The 21327-nt window shown below is 40.3% G+C and overlaps 1 protein-coding gene across 1 annotated transcript; it reads right to left on the reverse strand.

Moving 5' to 3' along the window:
• Positions 1-15472: 15472 nt before the first annotated feature.
• LOC103717937 (xyloglucan galactosyltransferase KATAMARI1 homolog) lies at positions 15473-18244 on the reverse strand. Its single transcript, XM_008806524.5, has one exon. It carries the CDS (start codon positions 17688-17690, stop codon positions 15912-15914), a length of 1779 nt encoding a protein of 592 aa, XP_008804746.3. The 5' UTR covers positions 17691-18244; the 3' UTR covers positions 15473-15911.
• Positions 18245-21327: the final 3083 nt, after the last annotated feature.

The raw sequence follows: 21327 nt of genomic DNA on the forward strand, positions 1-21327 counted from the left end.
ATTTGGATTTGATTTGCTGAATCTGATCCATCAAATATTTTTCAATAAAAAAAAACGTAATATAAGGCGTGATTGATCTAATCTCCTATATATATATATATATATATATATATATATATATATATATATATATATATATATATAAAATCTAGATCCAACAATGAACGAGGAACTGTCTTTTTATTTTTATTTTTTATTTTTTATTTTTTGCTGCAACAAAACTTCATATATTTTGAGTATGGATATATTTAAAAAAATAAAAAAATACATCGCAGAGTGTCCTAAGCAGCTTTCTCTTCGTGACCCACAGAGTCTCTCTATAGTGATCCACCACATACAACGCTACTTAACTTGTGGCCCCATTAGCTACATCATCTTGTACTTTATCTATATCGTTACACACTTAGGTATAAAAATAAATAAATAATTATCTATGATGTGAGCAGTAGGTGGTATTGGCAAAGAGAATGCGATGACGAGATTTTTGGGAGGATTCTTATTATCTTTCCTTGTATATGTGGGTAGATCAAAGTATATATGTGGGACATCAGAAACTTAATAAAAAACGTCATCCAACTTTGACCCAATTTTCATGTAAAAAGGGAATATGTACATTACATTCTTTTAGAGGAAGATTTTTATGTATTTTACCAAAAAAAAAGGGAACATTTTTATGTTTTACCAAAACGAAAAATATTGATATAAATCGTCTTCAGTTCACCATGATATGAGCCGGTGTAAGACTACTGTTTAGTTCCCCAGTGTGATATGGTAGTTGGATGGACTTCATCTGACATGACTCGCACAATTAGTCGACATCCCATATAACAATTGTGACTTCTTTGACTCATTGGCGTGCGGCACGAGAGCGTGGTCTGAAATGAGTTAGCTGAGACATCCTAGAAAAAACCTCTATCCCTTTTTATACGGCGACATGGGTTATTTTAACACTATATATTTATGATGAACTGTGTGGACGTGTATTTAGTCTCTCATCAATTATTCGTCAAAAAAATTTAAATAATTATAAAAAATTAAAGAACTCAAAAAAATACTTTTTTGCTAGCCATTTTGGATGAGGTATTAAATTGTGACAAATGGTATCAGAGCGAGCTCGGCCCATAGCCTATGTGGATTTGGAGATATTGCAGCGCGAGTTCATAGAGGAGGATCATAGGCTGATCGTGGTACTTGAGATTAGATTTAAATGGATCTGAACTCTTAGTCTGACGGAGTTTGAATGGGAAGAATATGTAAGGACTCGTGCAGGTGTATGTTTAGTCTCACATCGGTTATTCGCCGAGAAGATCTTGGAAAATTATATAGGACTAAGTAACCTAAAAAATATCTTTCTGCTAACTATTTTGGGTAAAGTCCAAAATTATGATAGCACTAGGTGTCACACATAAATGTAAGGCATTGTAATTCATGAGGGCTTTTGGATCTCCTCAAACAAGAACTTGCGTGTCAAACTTCTTCCTTTATATTGACTCCACAAACACCATGAGATATGAACATGAAACACGTTACATCTCTGCTCGCTGACCGACCAGTTTGCATGGTTAATATTGGGCATGTGTCACGTTGCAAGATATGTGCTTCATGCTAGCAACGAGATGTAGAAATTCTTTCGTAATTGGTGGTCAATTACGCTGAAGTTCTCGTTTGGACCAGTGGTCTTCCTTGGTTTGAATTCTCTCTTCAGTTCAACGTGTTCATATTTCAGGGGTTGGTGAGAGTTTTTTATTTTGAGACAAGGGGTTGTTGAGAGTTGAAGCTTGAAATCAACACCTTAACTCGAACTTGAGGGAGAAATTATAGTAGTTGTGATTGATTGTATGAACAGATGTACTGCTGTACTGGTGTATATTGTATAGACAATAATTTCTTCACTTGAAAAAAATATTGTTGGAAAGTTAGAAAAAAATTATAGAATAGATTTAAAAAAAATTTGATTTATAGTTTTAAAAGATTAAATTCGAGCCAATATAGATCTAGTCTAGCATGTAATCCTATAATTTTGCTGGTTATACTAGCTCAACCTACGAATCTCATAGAATTTTCAGTCCAACCATCCACAAAGAACTTTAGTATTTTTAGTTCCTAGCTCAGTATTCCATTTTCAACCCATGAAACTAGTAGATTCCTCATGAAAGCTTCTAATCTCAAAGTAGCCTCCAATTTGTGTTAAAAAAACATGCATACTTTGAAGTGTTTTCCGTATACATCATCTCCCTTCGCTCTCCCCGGCCCTTAGCCCACCACCTCTATTCCTCCCACCCCTCAAAAAAATGAACTCGATATCCTCCACCTTCTCTTCCTCAGGGTAGAAGAGGCCTTAGTTGCACTTGGAAGGTGAGCCCGGGCTTTCCGGTCTTCCTTGAAGAGATGCAGCGGAGAAGGCTCATTTGCCATTTATTTGCCACACCAATTCATGGTCATCCCAGTTCAGTGTACCCAAAGCCAGTAAAGGAGATAGCATCATTTACAAAAAAAAAAATACAAAATTCTTCCTAAAGTTTAGGTCCATCACATTTACGTCCAATAGTTTGTAAAATCTACACTTATCTTCAATTAAATTTATGGTGTTACTAAAGCCGTTTATCTCATATGAAAAATCAAAATTGCTCTTGAATGGGAAGAAGAATGCACGCATCTTTTTATGTCCTTGGTGGTTGTTATGTCATTTAAGATTATTTTGGTTATTTTTAAAATTTATTCTGAAATGGCAATTGGGACTCATTTAAGATTAACGGCTTGACTAATGTTTTGTTAAGTTACGAATTAAAGTATTGGATAAAAATAAATCTCAAGAAGATAAGTGTAGATTTTTCAATTGTTGGATATAAGTATACTTTATCTCTAATCTCAATAAAATTCTTGTAATTTACTCAAAAAAAAAAAAAGATAGCATCAAATATCTTTTAGCTCATATTTCTGGAGATGGTATAAATCTTGTACTTCGAATGAATCCAGTACTGTTGCTTTGTGGAGTCGCAAATTAGCACAACGGTTTTGACTATTGCATCAATGGGCTTTTCTGACTACCAATATTTGGCAATAAAACTTGTCATTAGTTTTCAGACAAGACTCAAAAAGGGAATAGTCCCCAGCCGCATTGAGTTTCTTAGCACATATTGCATATCCATATATATTCATCTCATCTTTTATTTCTTCACAGTCAATATAAATTTTGATATTTTGTCCAGGCAAAAAACAGGAATATTAAACTTGATTCAGTATTCGCTTTTGCACTTGAAGAGATGGATAAGATAACCGACTCAGTGATATATTGAAAATAGTGATGGAACTGATCATCTTAAGGATTTTTTATTTCATCCATGGATACATTTGTCTACTTGATTTAAAATTTTGACACATGCACGAAAGCTTCATTTGCTTAATTTGATTGCATAACCTTCATATCTTGTCATATCTTTCTCATGGCAATGTGATGCAGAATTTCGTTGAGGTACATGGATGGATATTATCATACAAATTATCTTGATAATAAAAGAATCGAAGGTATCAAGAAACAAAGCAATCATTGTCTCAATAGATTAAGCACATGCTCGAATGGGCTAGGATTGGCTAGAGTGGCGAGGTCAAGCTGGCCTAAATTTTTTGACCTATTTAATAAATGACTGAACTTGGGCCTAGTTGTCGACAATAAAACCAGGGGCTTGAACATTCGATGTCATCTCACCACCTCGACACCCAAGCTGGGTGCGGAGTACATCCATTTGAAGGATGACTCGGCTACGGTAATTGAGGGGATCTGCGGGCGACTCTTCGAGTCGATTGGGCAGTCCTTACTATATGACATACGGAGGATCGTGCGGGACTGTGGCTCCTTTAGGGCCACGCATGTGTATCAGGAATCCAACACAGATGCTGACTGGGTGGCCTCCTATGCGCGCAACACTCAGGAGACTTATTTTGGCTAAACCAGGCGGGCGTGCCCCACTCACTTAGCCTACGATTTTCTTGGTTGTACTCATCTATGTTTGGTATATAGATTCGGTATACTAAAAAAAACTGCTGGCTTCACCAACTTCTCCCACGTTCCATCCTCCTATCACCTCCTCAGTAGCTTTTTTTTTGATACAATAGTGACTCGCACTGAGCGAGCATGAGAACACCTAGAAAGATCAGAAAAAAAAAGTTAACAGAGAGAGGAAGGAACAGACTCATGACTCTCCCAGAAGATTCCTTCCAAATGATATGCAACATAGGAAGTGACCCAGTCAGTAGCACTATTCGCCTCCCAATAAACATGAATGGCACGAAAGGAGCCAAACCCTCTCAAGAGCCTACAAGTATCCTGAAGTAGCGAGTGCCGGTCGTTATTATTGTGCTGGATCTGAATTCAATCGATCATTGTAGCTGAGTCATCTTCAAGATAGATGTTGTCCGCACTTAGAACTAACCTCGCATAGGTGATGCTCTCCAATGCAACTCTCAGCTCTGTTTGTCAAAAATGCGCCGACCTCCGGTTGCGACAAGTATAGAGTCATGATCTCTGATCACAAAGCCCACTTCTCCTATGTTTCTATCCTCAAAAACACTGTCATCAAAGTTTACCTTGAGAAAGCTCGGAGGGTAGAGGCTCCTAGGAGACAAACAATTTTGGACCCTGCAAAAGCTGAGTGAGAGCCTCAGATATCCCTAGCCGACCCAGATAAAACTATTGCAATAATACTAGTGATCTCAACAATATGAAGTAATACGCTGTCCACCACTGTCCTTGGGTGCACCCTTCTATCCTCGAAAATCTGGGTATTTCTATCAAACCATATTTAATAGGCCATATAGACACATCTGATACCCCACTCTACAGTACTAGACCTCCTGTTGCGGAAAATACAGGATCCAAAATGGCGAACAGAACAATGCACAGAATTAAGAGAAGAAGAGGAAGAAGAAGATAACACAGAGATTTACGTGGTTCGGCAATGTGCCTACGTCCATGGGAGCGAAACGACCGTAACTTTCAACTGTCACCAAATAACAAGGGTTACAAGATATTTATAGCTAAACCCTAACCCTAGAGTCCCAATCCCTATCAACATCCCTGGTAAAATAAAATATTACATAATTATCCCAAAGATCCCAAAGATAAATATATCTCATCGCTTCGCTCCGCTCCGTTAGAATACCAGTGTACCACTCAAATAAGAATACCACTTAATATGAGCCACTTATTCTAACAATCTCCACCTTGGCGAATATTCACCCCTTAGGAGAAAAAATAACCTGGGATACCACCTGACGCTGATAGGTTGGAACACATCCTTTCTAGCACCTAGAGATGTTAACCAAGTCCAAGCAATGCTTGAACTTGTCTGCAGTAACGGGTTTTGTCAATATATCTGCTGCATTTTCAGAAGTGTAAACTTTCTCAAGCAATATGTCACCGGAAGAAACCAACTCCCTGATCTTGTGATACCTCACATCTATGTGCTTGGTTCTCGCATGATACACCTGGTTCTTCGCCAAATAGATCGCACTCTGACTGTCACAATGCAACTGAACTCCACCTTGCTGAACACCCAGCTCCTTGACTAATCCCGTTAACCACAATGCTTCCTTGGCAGCCTCAGCCACTGCCATATACTCTGACTCAGTCGTAGATAGTGCAACTAGAGACTGTACCATGGACCTCCAACTGATAGGCCCTCCTGCAAGAGTGAATACATAGCCTGTAGTCGACCTCCTGTCATCCAAGTCCCCTGCATAATCTGCATCAACATACCCCACGACTGAAGGATCATCCTGCTGTCTGACAAACATGATACCATGGTCTGTAGTACTCCTCAAGTATCTGAAAATCCACTTGACTGCATCCCAATGCTGTCTTCCTGGATTCGCCATTAACTTGCTCACTGCACTAACTGCATGCGCTAAATTCGGCCTAGTACAAACCATAGCATACATCAGACACCCCACTGCACTAGCATATGGAACCTTTGACATGTCTTCAATTTCTTTTTCTGTCTTTGGGCACTGTGAGGTAGACAATCTGAAATGATTCGCTAAAGGTGTGCTCACTGGCTTCGCATTACCCATGCTGAACCTCTCCAACACCTTTTGTATATAACTACCCTGAGATAACCACAATTTCCTGGAATCTCTGTCCCTGCGAATCTCCATCCCAAGAATCTTCTTGGCCGCGCCCAAATCCTTCATGTCAAACTCTCTACTCAACAAAGTCTTCAACTTGTTGACTTCATTTATACTCTTCGCAGCAATCAGCATGTCATCCACATACAGTAACAGAAAAATAAAAGAACCATCATCAAGGCTCCTCACATAAACACAACAGTCATACTCACATCTTCTGTAGCCAATCCGAATCATATAGGAGTCAAAATGCTTGTACCACTGCCTCGGAGACTGCTTTAGCCCATAAAGTGACTTCCTCAATTTACAGACTAAGTGCTCCTGTCCAGGTTCTGAAAACCCTTCTGGCTGCTGCATGTAAATCTGCTCCTCCAACTCACCATGAAGAAAAGCTGTTTTTACATCCATCTGCTCTAACTCCATATTGTAATGTGCTACCAATGCCAACACTACCCTGATGGAAGTGTGTCTGACCACTGGGGAGAAAATCTCATCATAGTCAATCCCAGCTCTCTGTGAGTATCCCTTTGCTACCAGACGTGCCTTGAACTTTTTTCCTTCTTTTTCTGATACTGCTTCCTTTTTCTTGAACACCCACTTGCATCCTATCGCTCTCTTCCCCTTTGGAAGCTCCACCAACTTCCATGTCTGATTTTTATTCAAAGATTCCATCTCCTCCATCATAGCACCCATCCATTTACTCTTCTCCTGACTGTGTACTGCCTCCTGAAAAGTAGTAGGATCTCCACTGCTAGTGATTAATGCATAGGAAACCAAATCTTCAAAACCATACCTAGTTGGTGGCTTGATAGTACGCTTGGGTCTGTCTGTGGTTATATTATGTTGATCTTGATCGGCTGAGGTAGAAGTCTCTGTACCCTGAACATTATTTTTTTTGACAGAACTCTCTAACTCCACCTGCATCACCTGCTTATTGCTGGTGCAACTTTCTGGCATCTGCTTCTCTTCTTCTTGAGTACTTTTCAACATGGCTTTCTCATCAAAAACCACATCTCTGCTGATCACCACCTTGTTTGCCTTCGAATCCCAAAGCTTGTACCCTTTCACCCCTTTCTGATACCCCAGAAAGATACACTGTTTAGACTTCGGGTCTAGCTTTGACCTCTCCTCACTAGGAATATGCACATAGGCAGGACATCCAAATACTCTCAAACTTGAGTAGTCTACCTCATTACCTGTCCATACCTCTTCTGCAACCTTACCATCTAGTGCTGCCCTAGGTGACCTGTTAATCAAGAAGCATGCCATATTCACTGCCTCTGCCCAGAAGTTCTTTGCAAGCCCTGTATTTAACCTGAGACACCGTGTTCTTTCAGCTATAGTCCTGTTCGTCCTTTCCGCCACACCGTTCTGCTGAGGTGTCTTGCGTACTGTGAAGTGTCTCTTAATCCAATGCTGCTCACAAAACTCAATGAACTTTGAATCTGTGTACTCAGTCCCATTGTCTGACCTGAGGCATTTGATCTTTCTCCCTGTCTGATTCTCTACTTCAGCTTTCCACAACTTGAACTTGGCAAACATTTCTGACTTGTGCTGCATGAAGTACACCCAAACCTTTCTCGAGAAATCATCAATAAAAGTTACGAAATATGTATGTCCACCCCGTGATGCTACTCTGACTGGTCCCCAAACATCTGTATGAATATAGTCAAGAATACCCTCTGTTTTGTGCGTGGCAGTCCTGAATTGAACCTTGTTCTGTTTTCCAAGAACACAATACTTGCAGAAATCCAGTTTGCAAGTTTTAACACCCTTCAGAAAATTTCTTTTATGCAATTCCAGCATACCACGTTCACTCATATGACCCAAACGCATATGCCACAAGACTGTATTATCAGACTCAGATTCTGCAGCAGCAACTCCACCTACAACAGTAGTCCCTATCAACCTGTAGATGTTTCCTGCTACTTTCTGCCCCTTCATCACTGTCATAGCACCTCTACTAACCTTCATTACTCCACCTTGAGACTTGTAACAAAACCCGTTAGAGTCTAAGCTACCCAATGAAATTAGATTCTTTCTCAAATCTGGAACATGTCTAACATCACACAACGTTCTAACCACACCATCAAACATAGTAATTCTGATATTCCCTATTCCAATGACTCTGCAAGATGCATTATTACCCATCAAAACAGAACCAGAATTAACTAATCTGTAGGTATCAAACCAATCTTTATTGGGCGTCATGTGATACGAACATGCTGAATCTAGAATCCAAGAATCCGCGAGATGATCTGAACTGGACGAAACTGAAAGTATATCACCGTCACTGCTCTCTGTGTCTTCTTTCACTATATTTGCAGACTTGGACCCTTCAGATCTGTCATCATCTTTACCCTTCTTTTTCTCAGGACAATTTCGCTTTATGTGACCCTGTTTTCCACACTTGTAGCACGTTATGCTCTTCTTTTTCCTGGATTTAGACCGGGATTTACTGCGATTTGATCCATTCCTTGTGTTGCTTCTTCCACGCTCCTGGTTACCCTTCACCACTAAACCTTCTCCCTGAGAACTCTCAGCACTGGCTTTCTTCCTTTGATGAAAACCTAACAAGGCTCCAATGACGTCCTCTAACTCTAGGGTCTCCTTTCCCCACGTCAGAGTTGTAACCAAATTTTCGTACGTAGGAGAAGCAGGTAAAGAATGCAATAACATCAATGCTTTGTCTTCGTCTTCGAACTTCACATCAACTTGCTGCAAATCACTGATAATCTGATTGAATACGTTGATATGTTGGCTTAAATCAGCACCCTCTATCATCTTAAGACCGTACAGTTTCTGCTTAAGATAGAGCTTGTTCGTCAACGACTTGGACATGTACCGACTCTCCAATTTTGACCAAATTGCTGCCGGCGATTCCTCGTCCATGACATAATACATCACGTCATCAGCCAGACAAAGTCGTATATTTGAAACAGCCTTAGCTTCCAATTCCTTCCACTCTGCATTACCCATGTCATCTGGTTTCTTTCCATACAAGGCCTTCACCATACCTTGTGATACTAACAGATCCTTCACCCTCCTCTGCCATAGCCCGAAATTCCCGGTTCCATCGAACTTTATCACATCGAACTTTGCAGAAGACATCCCTACAATCTTATCTTTTTGCAAAATAAATTATAGAAAATAGGATCTGATGAAAATAAAAAAAAACCAGAAACGCCCCTCTTCTCCTAGGTCAGAACGCGCGCTAGCAACGGCAGAACTCCCCTCCTCGCGCGTCTACGGTGACGTACGAGTGGGCGAAGGCAGACGACGGCGCGTGGCAAAGATCCTTCTCCCTGGATCTGATGCGCGGCTTTGGTGGAGACGCGGCAGAGATTTCTCCTCCTTTCTCCGGCAACAGACAGCGTCAGGGAGACGCTCTCCTCCTCCTCCTTGCTCGGATCGTGCGGCGGTTCCAAATCTGGCGCGGGCGGCGTGCGAACGGTGACGGGAGGACCGTGCACGTGGCCTCCTCTTCTCCTCCGAACGGCGATCTGAACGGGGTGTCGATCTCGTCTGGTTCCGGCCACGAACGGTGGCGCCGGACCGTGATCAGGCCTCCTCTCTTCCGGATCCGGCGTGCGGCGGCGATGGGGATGCAGGCGGTGGCGCTACGGGATGGGAGGATCTTTCTCCTCGCTTGCGGCCGATCGGCAACGGGGTTTAGGCCTCCCCCTTTCTCGGCGATGGAGGTTTGGGCCTCCCCCTTTCTCCGCGACGGAGGTTCTTCTCCTCCGGATCTATTCACGCGGCGGCGGCGCGACAGGCCTTCTTCCCCTTCTTCCACGGGAGTCACCACAGACACCAGGGAACGCTCACGGGATGAAGGGAGTTTGGGGAAGAAGACGCCTTGGAGAAAGCGCCCTACACCACGTGAAAGGGAATAGAAAACACTATGGGCTCGTTTGGTTCGCGGGAAAAGTAGGGGGGAAAGTGTGGTCAACGGAAAAGTAATGAGATGCCTCTTGTTTGGTTGGAGTTTTCAAAGGAGAGAGAAGGGAAAGTTATATTCCCATGGGAATGTGATTCCCACATTTCATGGGAAAGTCTTTCCCATGAGAAACATGGGAAAGTTACTTTCCCATGAGGCGGGAATCACTCCATTTTTACTTTTTTCCAAAAAGTCCCTTCAGCATTAAAGAAGCATTAAAGAGGCATTAAAAATCTAATTTTTATTAAGGGCATAATAGGAATTATATATAACTTTCCTAGGAAAGTGGATGGCCAACCAAACATAAGCACCTTGGAAATTTGTCACTTTTCCATGGTCCACCAAACATGCCAAAAATACTTTCCTAGGCATCCTCTTCCTAGGAATTTGTTTCCCACGGCTTGGGAACAGCGCCTGAGATCCCACGTAAAGCAGAAGACGCCGAAACTCCTCTTCCTCGCGTGAAGGAAAACACCCACGGAATCCTGATGCTCTTATACCAATTGTTGCGGAAAATACAGGATCCAAAACGGCAAACAGAACAATGCACAGAATTAAGAGAAGAAGAGGAAGAAGAAGATAACACAGAGATTTACGTGGTTCGGCAATGTGCCTACGTCCACGGGAGCGAAACGGCCGTAACTTTCAACTGTCACCAAACAACAAGGGTTACAAGATATTTATAGCTAAACCCTAACCCTAGAGTCCCAATCCCTATCAGCATCCCTGGTAAAATAAAATATTACATAATTATCCCAAAGATCCCAAAGATAAATATATCTCATCGCTTTGCTCCGTTCCGTTAGAATACCAGTGTACCACTCAAATAAGAATACCACTTAATATGAGCCACTTATTCTAACACCTCCATAGGGACTCCTTCAGATGGCCTAAGAAGTCCTTTGTCCAGACCATAACCTGCAACATACCAGGTGAAGCTATAGCACACCCCCAAATCTGAGTCGCCTGGAGGCATCCAAAGAGAATATGACTGATAGACTCCTCCACGTCAGGGCACCCCTCGCATACTAAGGTGACCTGCACTCCCCTCCTCGCTAGCAAGCCCCCGATCGGCAAGCATTTCCATGCCACCTTTCAAATGAGCAAGGCGACACGGGGGTGGATGTGCATCCTTCAGATCCAACCCCCATCAATCTGTCGGGTCATCTCCCCTCTGACCAGATCCCAAGCACTTACCTTTGACTTTCCAGTCATTCTCCTTACCCTCCTATCCATGGTCTTCCCTAAGGGTATCGATAGTGCCAAGACCCTCTCAGCCAGCTGCTCCCCGAAGGCACAACGAACACGACCCTTGTTCCATCTTCTCTCCCCATGGACGATCAGATCACAGACTCTACAGGTCTTGCTCAACCATAACTTAGATATCACATGTTTAAAACATAAAAACAACTTTTTCGCATACAAGAGTAAGTCCGCATACGTTTGACATCTCCTTAGACTTGCAATGGCAGGAGCCTCATGTACTGAGATGCCCTTTCTTTATCCATGAGAGCTCTCCAATAGCATCTCTTCCAACAATTCTTTCCATCTCTGGCCTACCCGCATCCCCTTTGTGACTCGATGCCGGTCCAATTTAAGATCAGCAAACCCGAAAAGATGATAGATCTAGAAAGGTGGAAATCCAATTCCATCTTGAACTCTTAGATTCCACGGTTTAAAGGCTTATGTATGGATGATGGCAAAGGAAGCATGTTCTTCAATAAGCTACCTAGTTGGAGGCATGGCGAACCCAATGAAGAATTTTTGGGCCTAGAACTTCTTGAAAAATTTTCTCATTAAGCTCCGAGTTAACATTGGCACGTAGGTAAGATAAAGGTTGGTCACAGCACCAATCATATAATTACCCAACATTTTGTCTTATAGAGGAGTCTTCTTAGTTGATAGTTTCATCTTCAAAGTAGGACCCTGGGTCTGCAAGAATTTAAATGTCCCTGCGATGCTTCTTTATTCTTCCGGAAGTAAAATTCCAAGGCACTTCAAACTCGAAATGGTCTATTAACTTAATCCTTGTGCTTACAGTAACATCAATGAAAGTTTGTTTTGATCTCAAAAAGTATTCATTGAATACAAAAAGGAACACCACTTCAAACTGGCTGTCGGGATTTCTCTCTTAAGAATTCAAACAGGCCAGTTAACTGGTTGAATGGCTTCAAGTCATACTTGTACCAAGACAATTCTGCTGCCTGTTGTTCTTGGCCAAGCTTGATCGCAGAAGTTCGAGCTTCGATTCACTACTGCTGTCTATTTATCTCTCTATACATGATCAGATGACATTAGTTTACGTGAAGCCTCGTTCCTCATTTTGGATAAAGAGACCTAAGAAATTGAGAAGAAAATTTGGGGAATAATCAGATGTGCCTGTCTTGAAAATGCCATGAAGGTTTTCAAATTCCTTGGAAATGAATTCTAGCAACCTTAGATGTGACAAAGGTTTCCTTGCATGATACAAAATCAACCACCATAATAGATTTATTTCAATGTCATTAGAAATATATAAAAGCTTGTTTTAGGAAGTACTTGAGACAAATAAAACACAAATGTAAAGAATCCATAGGATGAATTTTGGAGTGACATCTGATATGGAGCTGGGTATTTAAAGAATTACATAACTTTGTATTAAGTATTTAATGAGAGAATATATGTTATATAATTCCATAGAAGCTCATTACATATCCTGTATATATATTTAATCCTTCTCAAAGTGGAACTTGACGGTTAACAATAAGCATGATCTGGCATGTTCAATTGTCCAACTGCCCTTCAAGATGTTATACTGCCTTACAACAGCATAAAGTTTCCAATATTTTCTTTCTTTCTTTTTCTGAACAGCAGATAGAATTTGATGTCTTTATTCTCCTATTTTTGTTGCAAGTCCCACCAAGCCAGCTGATAGAAGGGTGCTTGGAAGGTAGGTAGAGGGTTATTTAACAGTTTTGCCAATGTTTCATGTGCCCCGAATTCATAATTAAAACAGAGCAGCATGGCAAACAATGGACATGTCAACTAAATCTAATATTTAAAACCAGATTCCACTTCAACCAAGCAGTGCAGGCTAACTACTTATTCTGAGAGAACAAGAACAGCATTGAGTTAAATGAAGGGAAAATAGCTTTCTGCATTTTTCTTGAGAGAAACCTTGTTGCTTACGTCTTCACTTTCGAAGCAAGCACAGAAAACAAGCATTGACAGCAATAACTAAATGCTTAACCAAAAGAGGACAACAATTACTAAATGATCAAGAGATATAAACAATGTTGCGTAAGCAGCGGAGAAAGAAACTATTCACAAGTCAGCATATTCTGTTCTCCTTAATTCTTAAGAAGAGCAAACTATGTCTGCAACCAAAGCATGGAAGTACCGATTCCATTCTACCATGAGTAGCGAGAGACAGCTATATGAATGCCTAAAGAAGAATCCTGACGAAACCAAGCCGAGGAATCGAAAGTTCGAAACTTGATGGTCCTCTTGTGCAGTGGTTCTAAATGCAACTGTTCAAACAAAACCTTGATAACTTGGTTCCTACCTGACATCAGAACGCACTGGTCCAAAATTATCACAGAAAAGTTCCATTGTTAGGAAATACAACATGTAATGTCCCTTTCAAAGTTCAGAATTTTCACTCTCCATATAGGATGTTTAATTACTGCGTCACCTGCCAAGGGTTCCGAATCCAGCAACTACAATCCAAATGCTTCCAACTTCTTTAAATGAATAAGGATATCTCGTTGCTGCCAGATTAAAATAACACCAATCTGGAATATGGTCTTAGCATTTCCTGAATTTAAGCACGTAAATGTGAATAATGAACTGTTTTTATGCATCGGCACAAAATTCCCAATTCAAGAATACATTCAGAAAACTTGTAGTTTTTTTGGTGATGTATGATGTCTTTGTATAAAGCCATGCATAAACTTCTGGAAGGTGCCGACATACTAAATTTTCTAAAATCATTAAAAGCTCTGCCGCACGAGCCATTAAGAACCACAAATAAAATCAAACACAAGCACTCTTTTTTACCTGCAATGCTGCATGAAAATAAGGTTTTCCAATACATTCCTACCATATTCTTGATGTGATCTCAAAGAGATTGATGGAAGATATCTCAATGCGATCATGCCATTCCATGAGGACTTTAATATCACCTAGCTTGCTGTTCCTTTTTGCAAGTTTAGGACAGGCTTCAAAGAAAACATAATAACTGTTCATATAGAAAGGAAACAGGCACTCAAACCAAAAGCAGTTATTATTCCCCATGATGGTCAAGATATCCCATTTTGAAGCTTTAATTATCTCATTATAGATTTTACTTACAAGAGGGCAAATTTTGTCCACCAGTCATTTTCAATTATTTGCTTCAAGATTGAAAACCTTTAAACTGTAATGAAGACCGTCTTCATTATGGTATGGGTTATACACCCATGGAATTAGTTCTCGTACTTAAAGCAAGCAATGAAAGAATCGCAACCAATGCCCCAGAAAAAAGAAATATCTCAAAGCTTCAAATATATACAGAAAAAATTGACTCCCGTCCCTAGCCATTTTCATGTTTACTTAATGAAAGAGCTAGAACGAGGAATCGACTGCTCTGTCCAGTTATAAGAGAGGGAACTAAAAATTGACAAATGCAACGGTGCAAATAAACTTAGTCTTCATGAGCTTCTAGCATATGTTGCAGTTTTTCACTGTCAGATTGTGAAATCAAAAATCAAATAATTCCAGCAGTTTCTAGGTAGAAAACTCTCTTGAGGCCAAAGAAGGACAAGGACTTATAATACTACTCAACTTCATTGTCTACTTTGAGCAACACTCAGTTACACTCATGCAATTCTACATGTAGGAAACGTATACAAAATATATATTCGATCACATATGAAGAAGCATATGAGCTTGTCTGTTAATGTTCTTTGTGTAAATAAAATTCTTGTTCATCTCCAAGATTGAAACTGAGATCAGTCACTCCGTAACAAGAAAATTCCAATTTGTGTACTGCAATTCTTGGCTATACTAGAAACTACCTTGAGGGAAAGAGTAGATTAAACCAACATTTCATTGTCAGTAACTCTAATAAAACCTGGTGAACATTTTTAAGATTTCATAAAAATGAAAGCTCGTGTTTAGATATTGAAGTCAAGTTACGGCAAATGTGTTGATATTGAGGTTCACATTAACCCTTTGGCAACTGCAACAAGTATAGACTATAAGTAATTGCAATTATTAGAGTAGCATCATACTTTTATGCCCTTTTTTCTTAAAAAATAAAACAATTATGTTCCTGCTCAACAACACAATAATCGAATTAAGTATCAAAGATTCAAAATTCTAAAACTCACTACATTTTGCATTTAATTTCTATATTCAATATTATTTAAATAAAAAAAGTCCACAATGTAGAGAAGCAGCTAGAAAAAGAATTTTATTAATTCACTAATTCTCGGTGGATCTGATGGGATTAAAATGGAGAAGAAAAGATACAATAACGGTATTTCTATCTTTGTGAAACATGTAATATAAGAGGGGTACAGAACTGTAAGAAAATGCCAAAACGGGTGGAACTCCTAAACTATAAAAAAATGATATATATATTGAAAAGAATATCAGTCGCCGACCACTTAATTCCAAATATTGTTGTAGGCACAGTTTCTTTCCAAATTTAGAAAAAATCATCGAATATGCCCCAACATGGCCATGATCAGAATTTGGAGTTCCATGAACCTCAGCTTTGATCTCTATGGTGCGCCAGCACTGAAGTAGCTTCAAAACAACAATGATCTGATGATTGATCAAAATGATCTCTTAGCCCTTTTGCCAAGTAAACCTAGCATATAGGTTAAGACTGACTCCTTTGCTCATTCTTCCATGACTTTTTAGCAGCATCAGCTGATGAACTACCAGAATCTCCACCACCATCCTTAGGTTTAGAAAAGAATGGATCCCATTCATGTGCGCCGACTGTCTGCTGACCTTCCTCTAACAAAGCATACTTCCAACTGTTCTCCTCAATGAAATCCTTATCTTCACGATCTTCGATTATGTCCCTCCTCAATTTCGTAACCTTGTCAATAATTGCCTGTACAGCCACATCAAAGGCATCTTTAAGAGTCTCCAATTTCGACCTAGGATCCGCATATATCAGCCTTGGTATGAGATTTAAGACCTCCTCTCTCATATCCTTCAAGACATCTGAAGGAATTTGCTTCAATCTTTCTTCAATGCTTACGTTCCTCTTGCGAATATCATCTTCTGGGATGAAGACTGAATACTTTGAATAATTTCTTGGAAGATGCCAAGTGTATTGGGTATAAGCTGACCCTGGATGGAAGAAAACAGGGATACAACCGGCCAGCATTGAGTCAAAAGCTGATCTCCTTGTATACGAATCCCCTTGAGGTTGCAAGCAGAACAATGAGCTCTGGAACATCTGCATTATGCTGCTCGGAGAGTGGCACTTGCTCTCCCCAAAATCACATTCCAACAATTTACAAACCTTAGACTTCTTGCACTGGTTGATAATCTGTCCTCTGATAGATTTTGGGTTATCAGGGCGTGGTGCCCCTGCAAAGGAGAAAAGAAACTTCCGCTCCAACTTTCTCATTCGATCTTGCCAAATGAAAACATCAGCATCCTTTGCCGGGTGGAAATAAGTAGGATATGGGATCCCAAAATCATTTGCATTCCATGGGCTTGACTCCACAACCAGCATAGACATGTTCTTGGCAGCCGGTAAGAAGAGAAGCTTGTTTCCCCAATCTGATTCAGAATCCGTCAGTCTCCTAAAATCCCATGTAATCCTCCCCGCCACCAAGAAGTGGTCCCTCCCACCCATCACGCTCCACTCTGGCGTCTTCATGAGCCAATCCACCAGATCAAGAGAGGCAGCATCCCTGACCGAGATGTTATATCCCCAAAGATACCGTGCTATGTCGAAACCAGCATAGAAAGGCACAAAGATGGCAGCTGCAATGGACGAATCTTTGGTCAAGCACTCATACTGCTTCAATCGGTTGCTGAAGATCACATCTACTGCAAATTGGTTGGTGGCGTACCACCCGGTATTTGAGAAGACCCCATTGATGTTCTCGAGGGGTGGACCCATGCCGGCATTGGTCATGAACTTGCACATGTTGGTCCAAAGACTGAGCTTTCTGCAATCTTTAAGCATGTCATCATTGAACCGAGAAGGGAGGTCATGGACATAGATGTACCTTCCGCCACAAGGGTCGCTCTTGTTCTCGAGGGTCCTGAGGGCCCGGGTGAAGGGGTAATTCTTGGGTGCTGGATGGGTGTCAGGCAGCTTGGGATGTGGCATGACAACTGGCTCAGATGGATGGTTGTTCTTGGACAAATGAGGAGCACTGGATGAGGTTAATTCAGATAGATCCTGGTCCTTGGACAAATGTTGGGCATTGGATGAAATGCGGTGGAAGCGGGTAGGTCGTTCTGGCAGATTGATGGGGCTATTACTGAGCATGGAGAAATGGAAGTAGAAGATGAAGACCCAGAACATGGCAGCTAATGTAGCTAGGAAGCAGAGACGGGATGGCGGGTGCCTATCATTGGTCTTTTCCATCTCCTCGTGATAACTAGATACAGGCGGACGCCGTCTCATGGGATTCTAACCTTCAGGCAAAAGAAAAAAATGGCTCTACCTCCTCCAATGACAACTCAATTCTCATCGATTTGAGCATCAATTTCAAATTGATTAACGATCCAATTGATTCTCCAGTGAAACCTTAACCCTAAATCTCAAATAAAATCACAAATTTTGGGAATCAATTACAGCTAAAGAGAAGACAAGAGCATCCCTTGCATCAATGTATCGAGCCCAAATCTTAATCCGGTGCTCAAAATCACGAGATACGCCTATTAAACCGTAGCAAGCCCTCAAATCACAGCTACCATAAAAGAACCTTAATCCTAAATACAACAGGGGAGGCCTAGAGACATCAAAAACGGCAGAATTCCAAGGAAGAAATCGTCCCAAAAACAACAAAAAACTTCTTCTTTGATCGAATCAAGACGATAAATGATCTAAAAACCAGATCTTGGAATGAAAAGAAAGGGATAAAGAGATCAGCGAGAGAGTGGGAGGGCATAAACTTACAGAGCGTGAGAGAAGAATCGACGCCGGAGGGCTCCGTCTCTCGAAGGCGAAATCTCGGAGGGTTAAAAAAGAGCAGGTGGAACGCCGCGCCCGTCTCTTTCCGTCGGTAGCCGGTCGCCTTCCGTGCCACGTCAGATGATCCGGTGACGTGTCGGTTCCCACTCTGATGTGGTCAACTCAATTTTAGAAAAGAGCCGCTAGTTTTTGAAGTAATCACGCCCCTAATGCCATTGTTCAGGTCGTAACCGTGGCGGTGCTGCCGCGCATGGGGCCGTCCGCACGTGCTGATGTGCGACTTAACGGAGCAGCAGCGGTGCGAGCACGCGCCACCTATCAATCCGATTCCGCGTTTAGGAATTTAAAAAATAAATTTTTTACATAAATACCTTCTAAATATTTAACTTTCCGTAAATATCTTTCTAAAAATTTATATTTATTCCCATACTACCATATAATTCTGTTTTTGCACAAATATTCCTAATGGTTCTTCTAGCACCATTAATAAAAATAATATTTATTTTAATAAAAAGTAAAATAAAATTTTGAAATTATTTTTTTCATCGCGCTTGTTTTATAAATTTTTTTTTTACATCTACTCATTAAAAATATTTTAATTATTTTAATTTAAAATTTTTATTTTTTAAATGATGCTAAATGGCACAGGTACATATGAAAAATAAAAATATAAAAAATAAAATAGTAAAATAAATATTTTATACAAATATACATGTAAATATTAATTTTAGAAGATATTTATGTAAATGCAAAATTTAATGTTTAGAAAGCTATTAATAAAAAAATTCTAAAAAATTGAGAGGCGAATGATTGGCTGGCACGTGGCAACTCCCCTTCTCCGACGCGTTATACGTTCGCTTCGGAGCCAGTCCGTCGCTGCGCCCACGTCGGTGAAATTTTTAATAAGAAAATTATTTACGTAAAGTCAAGGTTCAAGTTGGTTGCCAGGAAGGCCGCTTGAAAGCTACTTCAAAGAAAATTAGTAAATGATGATGATTGGGTTGTGGAGTAGCTTCGTTTAATGCTTCGGAGTGGACCCGGTGGCGTGCACCTGATTGTGGCATGATGAGCGGTACTTGGTCTCCACGACTGGGAGCACGTGACAAATTTGGGAGACGGTGAGGCGAAATTATATCCCACGGCACGCGCACGTGGCAATGCGTCATTCAGGCGCTTATTTGTGGGGATCAATTACAAAGATGAACTTTTGATGAATAAAATCTACCTAAACGAGCGTTTGTGATTGGCATGATGCATTTCCATGTGGTATACGGTATAATTTCTTGCAAGAAGGAGACTTGGAAGATAAGGGTTATATCTTTGGGTTCTGGATCCTTTACGGTATAACTTTCCAAAATGATATTGTATTGTATGGTATAAAAGTTGCACGGTAGAAAATTTTGTTCCTATATCAAGAAAAAAAGATTCCTCTTTTTTTAGGTGAATCCACTGTTAGATTATGGAATTATTACTTTGAGATCCGCGCAGACGAACAAATGAATGAAAGAATTAATAGTGCTTTGAGATCCATGCATTGTGTGATGTAATAGTTGACATTGTGATATTCTTTTGCACAAAAGATACTGCCCGAACCTGAAAGAGAGGGGGATGGATATCAATAATGCTCAACTTAGCAAATCATAAGCGTAGTTCAAGTTCAACCCATCCATTAGATGGAAGAGACCATGGCTTGAATAGAATATTGGGACCAAAGCTAAATACAACATTCCATAAAACTAAAGACCGTATTTTAATCCAAACCCCCACTTAGTTGATGGGCTATTTTTAAAAGAGTTATTTTCTAAGTAAGAATTTGAACCCTTGACCTCCTTCAAGAAAAAGCTCTTAGGAGAGGTGTGCCATATACGACCAAAGCTAAAGACAACACTCCATAAAACTAAAGACCGTATTTTAATCCAAGCCCCCACTTAATTGATGGGCTATTTTTAAAGAAATTGTTTTCTAAGTAAGAGTTTGAACCATTGACCTACTTCAAAGGAAAGCCCCTAGGAGAGCTGGAGAGGTGTGCCATATAAATGAGATTCGAACCCAAGTTACTACTATCATGAACCAATGACTTTACCAAGTGTACTATTTGGCACGCACATAAGCCTATTAAAAAAAAATTAGCATACATAGACGAGCATTTTTGTATACTGTATACGGGATAGGTGGTTTATAAAATGTTTTATTGTCCATTTTACCCTCGTGATTCGCCAATAACCAGATGGGCATACACTAAGAGCATGCTAAGCTTGCACAAGGCATTTTTTTTTTCTTTTGGGTTTGTCCAGTGCAATTGGCTAATGACATTGCACACAACCTCAATGTTTTATTGCTTTGAGAGTATAGGTCCAAAACGGGTGAGAGTCTGGTACCATAGGACTTTGGTTTCCCTTTTACTCATACCTTCAAAAACAAAATTAAAAAGGAGCCAATGTCTAGGTTCAGTGGGATGAACCTAGTCATGTACTTGGACAAACTAATTATTGGAGTCCCCTTCATTAGTATCTGAGGTGGAGAGATGCTCATGTCGGCAATAAACTCTTCACTCTTTTTTTTATTATTTATAATAATTCATAATAAACCTATGTTTTTGCGGCAAATGATAAACTCATTTAACAAATTATAGTTTTGGATTTCTAATTGCCCCAGTGCAACTGAAACTCCCATTGTCGCTCCAATGAAGTTCAGATTTCTCCAAGTCTTGACTCCTCTCTTTTTGGCCCTCCTCCCTCTTATTTTATTTATTAACATACTCTTCTTCTAAAAAAATTTTGTCCCAGCCAAAAATCTCACCCAAAAACTACCTAAAAGGTATTTTTATGGGTTTTTAGTCTTATACAAGCATCCAAGGTCTGCTTGGCAAATAACTAATATGACATTAAATACATGTCCGTATGGATCCTCACATACACTCCTTGTTCAAATCCCGACATCTCCATCGGGCTAAGAATTTAAATCCATTCAAATTTAATCACAAGTACCTTGATCGGCACGTGGTCAGCCTCCATGAATCTGTACTACAATGTCCTCTAATTTAAATAATATATGGGTGCTTTGATATTATTTGTCACAACTTAGAACCTCACAGATTAGCCGAAAAATATATTTATGAATTTTTAAA

Source organism: Phoenix dactylifera, chromosome 6, assembly GCF_051530095.1.
Source record: "Phoenix dactylifera cultivar Ajwa chromosome 6, Ajwa_hap1_PhDact_Kaust_v1.1, whole genome shotgun sequence".
Taxonomy (NCBI): domain Eukaryota; kingdom Viridiplantae; phylum Streptophyta; class Magnoliopsida; order Arecales; family Arecaceae; genus Phoenix; species Phoenix dactylifera.